Source organism: Trachurus japonicus, chromosome 6, assembly GCF_045865225.1.
Source record: "Trachurus japonicus isolate A0001 chromosome 6, Traja_1.0".
Taxonomy (NCBI): Eukaryota; Metazoa; Chordata; class Actinopteri; order Carangiformes; family Carangidae; genus Trachurus; species Trachurus japonicus.
This window is the reverse complement of record NC_140912.1, coordinates 1,938,450-1,953,750: the sequence shown is the minus strand read 5'-3', so window position 1 is coordinate 1,953,750 and position 15,301 is coordinate 1,938,450. Positions and strand designations below refer to the sequence as shown.

General features: G+C 43.2%; 1 protein-coding gene across 4 annotated transcripts in view; it reads right to left on the bottom strand.

The window, feature by feature from the left end:
• bcar1 (BCAR1 scaffold protein, Cas family member) overlaps positions 1–15,301 on the bottom strand; it is an 87,496-nt gene that overhangs the window by 24,188 nt on the left and 48,007 nt on the right. For all 4 annotated transcript variants that reach the window (XM_085778256.1, XM_085778254.1, XM_085778257.1 and 1 more), the window contains one exon: positions 722–1,447. In XM_085778256.1, the coding sequence (XP_085634382.1) occupies positions 722–1,447 (726 nt within the window). The remainder of the gene's footprint in view (positions 1–721; positions 1,448–15,301) is intronic.

The window sequence follows — 15,301 nt, the reverse complement described above, 5'->3', positions numbered from 1 at the left end:
ATCACATAAAGTGTTACCCAATAGCAAAAAAAAAGGGTTTTCTCTGGAGTTTTTCCTCAGTGGATGTGAGGGTCTAAGGGCAGAGGATGTTGTTGTGATGCCATGTAAAGCCCTTTGAGACAAACTGTTTGTAAAAACGGGCTATACAAATAAAATTACCTCGCCTTGCCTAGCATAACTGATCTCAGAGCAGAAGTAGACTTGTGTGTATCTAGCTACAGCGAGATCCTGGGACAACGTGTACACTCTCAACAGGACACGCCCACGGAAAAATGACAGAAACTCCACATAGGATGGCTGCTGGCCATGCTAGCTCCAGAGACAACACCCTGCTGTCGTCATAGGAGGGGAGTTACTTACATGACGGACGATGGGGACACAACGCTGCCCTGAGATCAGACTTAAAGGGATAGTTCATGTCAAATTTGGACGAACTGGGAAGAAGACAGACCCTGGTTCGTCCAAATTTGACGAACCAGGAAGAGGAGCTTCAAGGAGCTTCCGCTACAAACAAGCTTGAAATATAGACTTATTTTATTTTTTCGGGACAATTTTGCATTGTGTCCGCATTGCATCGTTTTTGTTACAAAGACAATTGGACCGTTAAATGGACATGCACTGCTAACTCAGAGAAGCCACGGATAACTTTTGGGTGAACTATCCCTTTAAAGAGATATTACTTATATGTTTTTTTTAACAGAATCAATCCCCTGTCTCTTACCTTGCCCAGTGGCTTGTTGGTACTGTCCCAGCTCCTCTTCTCTAGGGAGGGGGGCACCTGGTACACGTCCTGCCCTGACCCCGTGCCACCGGCCGGGACTCCCTGGCCCTGTCCTGGTCCTGGTCCTACAGAGGGGGGCACCTGGTAGATGTCCTGTACAGGCAGCTGGTACTGTCTCTGGGCTAGAAGCGGTGCTTTGCTGGGGGGAGTGGGTCCCACCGGGCCGGAGGGGACCTGGTAGAGGCTTTGGGGACTCGGTCTGGGGCTGTGGGAGGGGGGCATCATGTAGACAGAGTCAAGGTTGGACTGCGTGGAGCCGGGGGTGGAGTAGGCCGGATGCATGGACGTGTACTGAGCGGCGGGGAGGGGCTTGTTGGCAAGGCCGGAGGAGGAAGTGGCGACGGCGGCCGGTAACGGAGCGAGCGCCGGTTTCGCGTAAGCGCTCTGAGGGAGGAACGGTCGCTGCAGGTGACAGGTGGCGGCCGAATCTGGCGTGAGAGGCGCGGCCTGTTGCTGCTGCTGCTGCTGCTTGCTGTCGTACATGCCCACTAGGATCTTGAGACGGTTGCCGGGGACGATGCCTTGGCGACCGTGGAGGGAGCAGAGCCACCATCCATCCAGTCCCTGCGTGTCGCGCTCCAACACCGTCATGATGTCACCCTTGCGGAAGGACAGTTCATCGGGAGACTCGGCCACGTTGTCGTACAACGCCTTGGCCAACACGTTCTGTGGAGGAAACAAAGAAACAGATATAAATCAACTGGATAAACTCAACATGGGTCATTTTTCTACTAGTTGAAATGTAGCTCTGGGGCGTCGTTTAAAGGGATAGTTCACCCAAAATTGAAATTTCACACATTATCTGCTCACCCTCATGTCGACTAAGGGCTGGAAGAAGTTTCAGAGTCCTCCGTGGCTTCTCTGAGTTACAGGGGGTCTCGGCATAGCAGTGCATGTCCATATAACGTTTGTAAATGGATACCAACTGTCTTCGTAACAAAAATACACACCAAAAAACACCCAAATGCTGCTCGTATGTAATGTTCGTCTTGTATTGAAGCCCCGAAATGCGAAATTGTCCCGAAAAAAATTAAATAAGTCTATATTTCAAGCTTGTTTGTAGCGGAAGCTTCTTGAAGCTCCTCTTCTCAGTTCGTCAAATTTGGACGAACCAGGGTCTGTCCTCTTCCCAGTTCGTCCAATTAGGAGCTTCGAGAAGCTTCCGCTACAAAACAAGTTTGAAATATAGACTTATTTAATTTTTTTCAGGACAATTTCGCATTTCGGGGCTTCAATACAAGACGGACATTACATACGAGCAGCATGGAGGTATTTGGATGTTTTTTGGTATGTCTTTTTGTTACCAAGACAGTTGGTATCCATTTGCAACCGTTATATGGACATGCACTGCTACGCCGAGACCCCCTGTAACTCAGAGAAGCCACGGATAACTCTGAAACTTCTCCCAGCCCTTAGTCGACATGAGGGTGAGTAGATAATGAGTGAAATTTCAATTTTGGGTGAACTATCCCTTTAACTCAGTGGGCTGAGCAGGAAAGCCCATGTACAGAGGCTATAGTCCTCGCTGCAGCCGGCCCCGGTTTGAATCCCCCAGTGGCCTTCTGCTTCGTGTCATTCCCCTTCTCTGTTTCCCTATTTCTTGTCTGTCTCTGTGACTATCCTGTCAATTAAAGGCATAAAAGGCCAAAAAAGTAGCTTTCTGTGAGCTGGAATGAAATGAAGAGTGTAGAAAAGAGCAGGAGATGTATTATTGGTTCTGTATAAAAGTATTGGACTGCTGGTGACACAGTGTTCATGTTCTTGTACTTATACATGTTCCACTGTGATAAGATCACCAAGGATGTAGAACAGAACAAGGACAACTCTCACTATCTGCAGTCAAGAGGCTATCTGTAGTGGAGAGCGTTCTGATCAGCAGTGATATTAACATCTAAACTCTGCAGCTTTAAATGATGCCATCTGTACCTACGACTCTCTGAAAAGTAGAAAAAAGTGAAATCATCAGATCACACAACCCTGCCTTTGGGTTTCTACAGTGTTTACTACACACTACTTTGGTCATGTAGTGTTTTTGCTGAAGGCATTTGAGGGATAAATCAGCCAGGAAAACAGAGTAGCTATGTGTTACAACTCATGTCAGCTCCTCTCAGTGTGGGAGACACTGATGATCCTCAACATCTTGGACACAAATCTCAACAAACACATTTAAAGGAAAAATATTTAGACATTTCTTGTTTGTGTATCCATATCAGAGACCATGAATGGGTCAAAAAAGGGAAATCAGTGTTTGTGTAGGAAACTACGCTACAAGAGCTCCTGTCCAAAACCACAGATCGGAACATTTTGAAACTTGATGGTTATGTTTTGCTCTGGCTGGTCAGGGTGAGTGTTAGTTGTTACTGTTGTTATTCTGTTAAAGGAAGTCTACAATGACTGCAGTGCAGACACACAGACTGGTAAAAGCTATGTTGTGCGATCAGTAACACACTGACACATCAGTCACTTCACCCCTGAGAGGTGTGAATACTCTACACAGTGGAAATCTGTTTTGAATAAGGATGTTGGAGCATAACAGCTGTGATGAATGTCTGTGTGCATCCTACAATTATGGCCAGATGAATTATGATCTCTTTCCTCCAATCAAATCGCAGGAAATTTGGGAACAATTTCTCCTTCTGTTTGTCTGAGTTACAGTGTGGAATAAAGGCCTTTTTTTATCCTCTTAGACATTTCATCCAATTGTGAATATGATCGGCAAAAAATCACTACGAACTCTGATATTTCACCTCCAAATTCTACTTGGTTCACTCTTGTGTATTTGTGAATGTTTTTGCCAAATCTGAGAAAAGATTTGCTCCTCCTAACGGATCATGTTCAGAGAGGAATGGATGGATGTCTAGGCTTGAGAAACTACACAAACACACACTCTCTCTCTTACACACACACACACACACACACTGAATCTGTGTGGAAACGCAGCATGCAAACAGAAACACCTCCCCCTGCCTCTCTGGAACCCTTTGAAACTAAACGAATATTTGTCGTCCACATCTGACCTCAGCCTGCTCTCCTCCCTCTGTGTCTGAGTCCCACCCCAGCTATCACAGACTGGTACAGCCTGTACTGGCCCTGTGCCAGCTCCACTCACACCAGCACACACACACATGTACACACAGCAGCCGAAGCACAAAGCACTGCCCATCTGAATGAGGCCATGTAATTGGCTTCCAGATTTATAGCTGGACTTTTCTTCCAGCGCACTGAGGGCCTGTTCATGCCTCAGAAAAGGCTGAGAATGAGACAGAGGCAGACAATCGTGCCTGATATACTCACTCAATCACATTCATTCACACGGACAAAAAAATACATCCCAGACACTCCTCCACGGTTATATGATTTACAGCTGCTTTGTGATCCAAGGATAGATTCGTTTTTCTAGGTATTTTCTTCTCCTCAGCCAGACTCGTCGTCTTAGACTTTACTATAGTTCACCCAAAATTGAAATTTCTCATTATCATTATCCTACTCATTATCTACTCACCCTCATGTCGACTAAGGGCTGGAAGAAGTTTCAGAGTCCTCCGTGGCTTCTCTGAGTTACAGGGGGTCTCGGCGTAGCAGTGCATGTCCATATAACGGTTGCAAATGGATACCAACTGTCTTCGTAACAAAAAGACACACCAAAAAACATCCAAATACCTCCATGCTGCTCGTATGTAATGTCCGTCTTGTATTGTATTACATACGAGCACCATGGAGGTATTTGGATGTTTTTTGGTGTGTATTTTTGTTACGAAGACAGTTGGTATCCATTTGCAACCGTTATATGGACATGCACTGCTACGCCGAGACGCCCTGTAACTCAGAGAAGCCACGGAGGACTCTGAAACTTCTCCCAGCCCTTAGTCGACATGAGGGTGAGTAGATAATGAGTGAAATTTCTATTTTGGGTGAACTATCCCTTTAATGTTTCTCTCTAGGTTCCAGTCTTGCTCCATCACATTGATGATTAAAGTGCTGTTTGTTCACCTGACATCTCAGTTTATGTAGCACATCATGGCCAATCATGGTTTAGCATTTTACTCACTTTACTGTGATGTGGGAATTTGCAGAATGGACTCTGAAGGATCCAGTGCTTTAACATTTTGAAATTAGCAATATGAACTTAATGGTTTACTACATTTCCCAGAGGGCTAATTGACAACCCACAGGTAATTACAATTCTTCTTTATTGAACCCCTGTTCTCTCTCTCTCTAGTGGCTGTCAACAACACACATCTGGCTCTACGTCAGCTTGATGTTATTATTAACAGCTAGTGTGGTTTTAATTCTCTGATTTATCTACCTTTAGCCAACTTAGCATGTCAAATTCCAATAACAACAGTGAAATGAGAGGAAACACAGGTATGCTACGGAGAAAACAGATAGTGATTTTGATGTGCCAGATCTCCACACAGAGGATCATGGTAACACCATTGTGCACCTGAGATAACTCATACAGGCTCCACGTTAATAGGAATAGGAAGGAAACACTGAATAAACAGCCTCCTTTAAGACAGAAGTGGAGCCGTCTCCTCTGCTGTCAGGGTCTATTCTATGTGAGGTACAAAAGGGGTTATTGTGATTAAAATGTTTTGTGTCACTCACGTGCTGACTGACTGTGCTGACTCTGACTAAACTCTGGACGGTCCACATGTGATGTGCTTTTTTTGGTCATCGGCCAGTTCATCAGGTAGCAGCTTTTTTCTTTCTCCAAACTATCGTTACTACATCACCCTTTAAAATTCAACTTGTGTCGACCTCTACCTCCAGCCTTGCTGTAGTGATGGAGAGGTGAGCTCTAGTGGACACTGTGACATCACTGATTCATTTGACATTCACAGTTTCATTTATCAAGATGTATGAGGTGAATTTTAGCTTGCAAATAATTCAGCTTCATTTCTCCTGTAAGGAGAATTGATGTCTAAATGCTGCTGCCACTTCAGTTTGTCTCTTAAAGTTGTTTCTTGAAATCTACCTTTTAATTAAATTGTTCCAAAATGCTGAACCATTTCCTCTTCTCTTTCTTCTCACTATGCTGATTCACAATTATAATCCAGAGATGCCCGTCGCTAGGTAACCATTATGAACATCAGCCAGGACGGATAACTAGTCAGGTCATCATTTGTTTCCTCCATCAAAAACTGCAGCAGCTGGATTACTCTGACATGGATGTCAGTGCTACACACACCCTCTCTCTGTGTTATCCTCTCTCTCTCTTTCTCTAGTGTCAGTGAGTGTCCGTAGTAGAGCTCTGTCTATCACACACACACACACACACACACCAGCTCTGATTCTCATATAAGTGGATGATGAAGGCACTTCTCTCTGGTCTCTGTTCTTTCTCTCCACAGGGAAAGAACACAGCTACTGACACCAAACTGGGATCACTCTCGCTCTCACACACACATACACACAACTTAGATGTAGTTTAGATTGTAGATTAATGAAGTGGACACATGGATTCACTTCAGTCCAATAAAAGGAGTGTGAAAGAAAGTCATCAGAAACCATGAGGACTGAAGATTGTTGTCTGGACCGCTGCGATGGCAGATCAACAGACCAGTGCAGAGCAGGTCAGAAAAAGACCACCTCATAATACAGCAGAGCAGACACTTGATCAGATATAAAGGTGGTGTATAAAGGTGTTTTGACAGTGAAGCTGGAGACTGGAAGCCTTCAAACGCCCTGTGTGTTAATCAGCGTGAGAAAGCCATGGAGCAGACACTACTACATCCACTCCACGCAGGCAGTCTGGGAGTGTGGAGAAATGAGAACGCAGCGGGAGCTAATCACATTACCCAGACCGCTCGGGATAAATTCCAGCAGCGACGGGCCCTAACAATGTGACGCTACCAAGGCAACCGTTGCCGGGAAACCGACCACAGCTGAGTAATGCCAAAACTTCAACGAGACTCGTCTGGGAGACGACGGTGGATGAAAGAGACAAAAGAGAGGCCAAGAGGAACAGAGGAGTTTAAAGAGCTGAAAGTGAAGTGATGCATTGAGCGTCGTATTTAGAGCGATAATTAAAATCTCACTAAAGGACTAACACGGCAGTTTATCACACCAGTGTTTGTGACCTGAGTGTTGTGCAGGGCTCAGGTCGAGAAATTCCACACTAGATGTTTGTTTATATTAAAGCTCCATACAATCTAAGTGTAGATGTCCATGTGTAGTGTGATTATAAAGCAGCTCTAGGTTCTATATTAATAAAAGTATTAAAGCTTCAGTCCACATAAAATGCACACAGCCTGTATTCAGAAACTAAGCCTTCAAACCAGCATCAGGCCTTCCTGTGACTTTGTGATGTCATAAAATATGTCCTTATATGGATCAACGCTTCAAATAAAACACATTAGAGGAGAAAAATATGTAAGTTTAAAACAAGGGCCTTGTCAATGCAGCTAACATACAACTGTGTAGTACGTCTCCAGGTCAACATTTACAATTTCTTGGCTGAACATTCCTTGATTTTCAGTCAAACACAGAATCAACAGCAGAGTTTAAATCCAACCCTCTGTCAAATCTGGTAAGTCTTTATGTCTGTGCTGCTACAAACAAGAAAGTTATTGACAGCTTGAAAAACATTTCAGTGGTTTTCAATTGAGCAGCCACAGATCTCCATTTACTGATCCATGATGTGAGGGTTTTATAAATGGAAAAGGAAAGCAGAGATGTGTGGCTGCCTTGAAGTAAAATACTGTGTGTGTGAAGTGGACTTGAGCTAAAAGACTGGTCTGGTCCTCCGACGGTCTAATCAGCTCTTTAGACTGAAACACTATAGCTAATGTAGTTAGAGCAATTACAGAGCTGTGACTACAGTTAATGTGATAACGCAGTAAATTAACAAGACTCAAATAAATAACGTTTCATAATAATGTCTTAAATCTAGAATGAAGAGAGAGAGAGAGAGAGAGAGAGAGAGAGACGTCCACTGAGGAGAAAGTAATGTGAACAGCTGGTAAAGCGAGCTCACTGTAGACAGGTTACTTATCTATCTGTCCCTCTCTCTGTGCATGTGTGTGTGTGTGTTTGAGAGAGCGGGAGAGAGAGAGAGAGAGTGTGTGTGTGCGGCTTAATGTCCTTTGTCTCTTGCCTGGTATTTGACCCCTGGGGACAAATACCAGCCTGCCAAAAGAGGGTCTTGCGTGTGTTTGAGAGTGTGTGTGTGTGTGTGTGTGTGTGTGTGTGTGTGTGTGTGTGTGTGTGTGTGTGTGTGTGTGTGTGTGTGTGTGTGTGTGTTCCTATTCACCACACTGCAGAAAGTAAAACAGAGAGAAGACTCTTCATGTCTCCTGCCATCTGTCTCCATCTTTGTGACTGTCACAATTCATTTCTCTTCCTCCTCTTTCTCCTTGTCATTCTGCTGCTCTCTCTCTCTCTCTCTCTCTCTCTCTCTGAAGGAACAACAGCTCTACACACCCACTCCTCTTTGCAGCCAGTGAAGTGAGTCCAGTTTGATGTTGGGCCGAGTGAGGCTTCATCCACTCTACTCTGGTTTGTCAGTGGTTTCAAATGAAGGATAAAGTATTTCAGCTCTGTATCAGAAATGATCTGCATCCAGAATATCACACCTAAAACACCTGGTGCATTCACTTCCTGCTGGGACATGTGGAACTTTGACCAGGTGCAGAGACACCACGCTACATCACACTGTTATTACACGATAGTCAAAATTGTGGACACACATTATTTGACAGCTAATAAGACATTTTATGAACATACTGATCCTGTCCAATGCTCATGTTCACTCATGATGTTAATGAGTCATGAGAAGGTCGGAAGATTTTTTTTCAGTTGTTAATTTTAGAGGAGAAAATTAAAAAGCAAAGATATGAGAAAAAAAGAAAAGAGGAAAAACTACAACTGACTTCTGTGTATCAGTGACAGAACCAATGTGACTAACTAACTATTCATGTACACACAAACACACACACAGCGGGGATGGTGGTAAAACATTCTCAAATGACTGTCTCCGGACAAGACTCCACATGACGGGACAGGTATTTTGTGTGTGTGTGTGTGTGTGTGTGTGTGTGTGTATGTGTATGTGTGTCTCCGTATGGCAAATCTCATCTAGTTTTCTGTCTCAGGTGCAGTAAACTGAATTCTAAGTATAAAAAGCTTTATATATGAATAGGAATTTAAGTTGAGAAAACACAGTGAAGCATGTTTCAGTTCTCTCCAGTGGATCTGCAGAACAAAGACGTTCAGCTCACATTGATGTAAAACAGAGAAAATAACCATGTTGACATGTGCACAGTTTTTCCATTCCTCCCCTAAAAGTACATTTAAGGTTGTTTCCTCTCTGTCTGGCCGCTCTGGGGATCATTCTGTTGCAGCTCTTCTTCTACATTCATTCATCCACTCCCATGTGTTGATGACTGGACATATGGAGATACTCTGGATCTGTGGTGCACTATTTTAAACATATTTACCTAAAATCAAGACACAATTAGAAACTTTGAAAATGAGATGCCACATCTGAAGAAGTCCTTCCTCTAATTAAAAATGTTGAATAAATAAAGTTTTGTGGGAGTGACGTTTAGCTACATGCTTTTTAATCACAGAGCCTTTGGCAGCACTGTTGGTTTAAAGGCTTTGTTTCTGTTGACTGACAGAAAAAGCAGAAACAGTGCTCAGTTATGACACTGATAGTGATTAGTGAACCCTGAAGACAAGATATGAAGGTATGAGTGTTTTGATCAATGGAGCTGAGGGTAAATACAGTTGTCGCCGCACACGTACACTGCAAAAACTCAAACTCTTTCCAAGAATATTTGTCTTATTTCTTGTCAAAATGTCTAATTTCTAGTCAAAACTAATCTCTTTTCACTTAAAATAAGACTCATCACCTAAAAATTAACTTGGTTTTAGATAATTCTCATTTGTTTCAAACTAATTTTCATTTGAAATAAGTAGAAAAATCTGCCAGTGAAAGCAAGTTTTTTGAGCTTGTAATAAGAAAGAAAAACTTGCTCCACTATCAGATACTTATTTCAAGTGAAAATATGCTTGAAATATGTAAAAAAAAAAAAAAAAAAAGTGTCTGAAAACAAGCTACTTTTTATGTGATGAGTTTTATTTCAAGTAGAATGAGATTTGTTTTGACTAGAAATGACATTTTGACTAGAAATAAGACAAATATTCTTGGTAGGATTTTGAATTTTTTTGCAGTGTACACAGCGCAGACACTGTGTGTGTCTGTGGAAAAAATGTGTCTGTTGCTTTATAGCCAAGGTGTGTATGTGTGTATGTGTGTTCTTGAGTACATCTCTGATATACATATATATAAAGTGAGCGTCTCTCTCTCTTCTCCGTCTCACACACACAGATGACTTACTACTGCATTCCACATTCTCCACATACGAACTCACCACGTTCCCATTACTTCACATTCCAGAGGTATCGCGCACACGCACACACACACACACACACACACACACATATTCAGATTCAGAAAGACAATCAACCAACACAGTTGTGTTGTGATCCTCTTGTTCCTTCCTCTCTTTGTTTTGTTAGTTTCTTCCCTCCTTGTTCTTTCTCTCTCCTCCTCCTCTTTCGTCTCTCTCTCTCTCCTTCACTCCGTCCTTTCCTGCCCCCTCCTCCTCCTCCTTTTTTTTTTTCCTGTCTTGGCATGTCAGGCTGTTCTTGAGAAATAGTTGTGTGAGTGCACGGTTGATCTCTCCACCAGCAGAAAGTCTCCAGCGCCCAGCGGAGGATCTGGGACACTGCTGCGGGACGCTGACGTTAGCAAGGGGTTTACAGGGAACAGGACGAAGGCTCCATACATTAGTCATCATCACTCTGAGGCTAAAAATACTCACTGCTCCCACTGCGTATTATTAGCTTATTTTGTAGTATGCTTTGTTTTATTTTAATAGGGAGGAGGGGAGTTAAATGTCTCACAAGAACAACGCAGAGGTAAATCAGGTTGGACATGAGAGGAGGTGATCAGAGGACCCAGAAAACTCCAAGCACCAGGGACATGGAATTGTTGTATAAAGTCTTCTGATGTCACTTTAGCTGGTTCCAACACTGAAATCTTCTGATAAACACTAAAAACATTGCTTTATTAGTCTGACAATAGGGTTCTTCAGCGTCGTAAAGAGGTTGACTCTCTCTACGTGAACGTCAATGTGAACCCTCAGAAATATGGATCATATTCTGGGGTTTCCGCAGACACCCCGGCTTTATGCGCTACTCAAAACGCTAGTCGAAGCTGCAGCTTTAGCGAGTGATGAGTATGACCCCAGCTGAAGAATTCCTGCCCTCGGGCTCTGACTAACAGCAGAGACAACAGCAGGGATTGTGTAGCCTGGAGCACAGGATAGACTCAGGTGGGTGTGTCCTCAAGAGTTGCTTAACCTGTTGACAGACAGCCGTGGTAGGAACTTCTGAGTAGCTGCCAGACATGAACACACACACACACACACACACACACAAGATAGTTGGCTGGTTTAAAGGAGCTCCACCTTTTACACAGGGCGAAAAACATCCAACACAGATCCAACAGTTACGTCGTCTCGGATTTGTGTAACTTTGTTTGTGTAAATGTCAAAAGTGATTAATGAGAATGTGTTTTGTAAAAAATAATTAAAAAAAACTTTATTTACAACAACCTCTTCGTCTACACTGTTGTAGGTGAGCTCTGATTGGTTAACACAGAGGCCTGCTTCACATCTTTTAGTCATAAAAACATCACATACAACAGTCAGCCATTAAAAAAAAGTTAAAGGAATAGTTCACTCAAAATTGAAATTTCACTCATTATCTACTCACCCTCATGTCGACTAAGGTCCAAATCGCGTGAGATTTGGACGGACCAGGAAGAGGAGCTTCAGTTACAAACAAGCTTGAAATATAGACTTATTTAATTTTTTTCGGAACAATTTCGCAATTTGGGGCTTCAATACAAGACGGACATTACATACGAGAACTATGGAGGTATTTGTATGTTTTTTGGTGTGTATTTTTGTTACGAAGACAGTTGGTATCCATTTGCAACCGTTATATGGACATGCACTGCTACGCCGAGACCCCCTGTAACTCAGAGAAGCCACGGAGGACTCTGAAACTTCTCCCAGCCCTTAGTCGACATGAGGGTGAGTAGATAATGAGTGCAATTTGAATTTTGAGTGAACTATTCTTTTAAGACTGTTATTCTTCTTGTTGTTAGCTGTGTAGCTAGCTGCTAATTCAGGCTGTATTTACAGGGACTTTGCTGGTGACCCAACACCTTCACTAATTATTATGTGCAACACTCAACAGGAGGACTGAGCACAGCCCACACCTGTGTTTAAGAGCTTCACTAAGAACAGGTAACAAAGACCTGCTGGCACACCCTCTGATCACTGTGTGTGTGTGTGTGTGTGTGACTACAAAGGACCTCCATCTTAACACTGGAATACAACCTTCAACAAACACATGGGCCCGGAGCCACAACGACACCAGAGAAGCTTTTTAATACATCAGGCTCCACCTCCACAGAAATGTCAGCAGCAGGCACAAGAGACTTGGTTTCAGAAGCATAAATCTGCACCGTGGTGAACTGTGACACACATAAATCTATTGAGAGAGCTGCAGCTGAAACTGCAGTGTGATTCAGTAGTGAGCGGCGGGAAAAACATCCAGTGATTCATAGCTCAGTGTCCGTCTACTGTACTGTGACCGTGAGGGCAACAACACAGGAACACGCTGAACACAAGAGAACCAGCAGCTGTATCCAGAGTCAGACACAAGAACATGGCTCCAATCTGTTTTTACCACAACACACATAGAGTTACTTGAGTTTGTTCCCATCCTCCCAGCAGGATTTCCATGTTCAGATGAAATTAAATTGCGTACAACATGTTGTGTATACCTGCTTCTACACGTTTCACATGCTCAACCACCACGTAATTTAAGGTTTACGTCTGCAGCCTGCCCATACGGTTTGGTACAGTATGTGCTCCTCTCCACTGTTCCAGAAAAAGTAAAACCTGATATTTTCGCCACAATCTGATTCTTTAGTTCTTACTCTTTCTCAGTGTTTGGGAACAAATGTGTAAAATAAACTAAAGCTCCTATCCCCACTGGTTGAAAAGAAGAGTTTGTAATCCCTGGGTGGAATGTCTCTGCTGTTGATGTATCAGTTCTGCCTCTGATCAGCAGTAATGTAAACACAACACCTGGTTGAACTCACTCATTGTCTCCCCTTTTCCTGCTGTAGCGTCCAGTATAAACACACCTGTCACCTGTCCAGCACAGTGCTGTTACACCACTGTGCTCCAGGATGAAAGAGTGAGCTGCAGCCCTGTAATAAGTTTTAAAAACACTAAATCTGTCATATATTGCACAGAAAAGCTCTGACACTTCAATCAAAAAAGGGGGGGACAAGCAGTTTTTATTAAGTGGTTTATCTGTGTTTACAAAGCTTCCAGATCTTCAGATCTTACCGACTGTTTTGTTGAACACCAGCAAAAGAACTCCAGTCTTCTAATCTAATAATGACTCATATTCAGTCTTTAAACCACATGAAAAAGAGAAGAATGAACTCTCTGTAAATTCTATTTAAGTCCATCTTTGGATCAACCAGGAGCAGCTAATATAAAGACAACACAGCCAAACACTGTGATGTGTTAATGAGTGAGGAAATGATGAATCTGATCCAGATTCAGAGATGACCGCTGAAGACAAGAACGCTGGCCTCTAATGCGCAGTCTTTGACCAGGGTGGTCTAAGTCTGAGTCAGTCCACAACAGGACAAGGCTTTGTCTGTCTGTGCTGCTGGTCCAAATCTCAATGTGTCTCATAGACACTGCAGAATCTGTGCATGAATCTGTGAATCTGCCCCCCCCCCCCCCCCACACACACTTCTTATGTGACTTCCTGTCTGATAAAGGTCAATGTGGATGAAATATTGAAATATTTCACATTTAATTGATTTATCAGTGTACATCATGTTTCAGGACCGTCTTGGTTGTTGCTGAGCACCATGTGGTCTAGGACACTAAATCAATCTCTCTGGTGTATTTTTAATAAATACATATAGATTAATAATGGGTAAAGTCAGTACTTGTTTCAATCATGTCAGATAATTAACATTCATTTGTATCTGTCTCTCTGTAACAAAACCCCCCATGATGCAGCAGGACAAAGACCACTGGGCCCAGATGTTGTACAGCTGTTCAATGTGACAGTGTGATCAGCAGCCACTTTGTAAACCCATGGGTCTCCAAAGCTCCAAGGCCAGGTGGTCAATGCAGTGTCCCAGACCCACATGGTATCTGGGTCAAAGGTCACTCTGAGTCACATTTCCTGGCTCCAGTGAGTCACAGAGTCCTGCACATGCTTCAGAGCTGAGGCAGCCTGTCAGGTAGAGTCAGGATCTGTTGACTGACACGTCCACACCGCTACCTTTACATTTTAAAACTATTCACCTTCCGTCCTCATGACTGCAGTGTTTTCTAGCACTGAGAATGGAGACACTGATGGACCTGTGTTCATTCAGGGTCGTGTTGTAGCCTGAAGAAACTATGACGAAAAAACCACCGTGGTCACTGACTGGGTCTCATCACCCTCGACTATCAGTGACAGTGACACAAGATGATGATGAACTACAAGTGTTATTGACCTTGTTGTCTTTGAAGCAACGGTTGCTCAGTTTCATTCTCTATGTTAGTGTAACTACTCTACTCTCTTTAATGTCCCTTGTTAGTATTATTTGTGCAACTTGTCAGCTACAGAGTAGACAACCTGCGTCCTGTTTATACCAGCTCGCACATGCTCATTGTTACGTGATAACTCGTGTGTGTGTGTATTCAGGTGTGACTGTCTGTATGGAGATCATTTCCAATGTGGAGCTAGGTTTCATTTAAAGGGATATGCCAACATTTTTTTTTCCGTGTCTTTCCTCACTCCTGAGTCCATGACAAGCAGATAGACACCATCCTTTCGACTGTGCGTGCAGTAACAAGGGAGATAGAGCCCATATCGCTCGTAATTAGCTTAGCTCAAACGCTGGAAGTGTATAGGTAGTGTTAGCCTGCCTCCACCTAAAGTCATCAGAGAAACTCTTCAGCAACTCTAAACGGAAACCTGGGGGCCGATCTTCGTCTCAGAGCTGACAAAACTCTCCGGTAAGGCATCTTGAGCGGTCAAATGCTGGTAACAGGACCAGATCGGTCAAAACAGAGGGTTCAAGCAAAGATTAGTTTATTTTGGTTCAAGCTAGCTACATCGAGGGTAGGTTAGCTTCCTATTTCAAAGTAAAAGCACAAATTCTATCGTCATGGTTTTCTGTATGTAAAGAGCAAAGGGTGTTTTATTTTGTGAAAGTAACCGGAAGTGCGTTGGTCACAACGGCTAGCTTGAGTAGCACCAAATTCATCCGAACAACATTGTAAACAGCTGGTATTTAGACAAATTAACAACACACTGCTGATCTAAACGGCTACTTTCTCACCTAAAAATGTTTGAAATGTCGATAAAATGATATATTTACAGAGTTTAGAGCTAAAATGAAATCAGTGG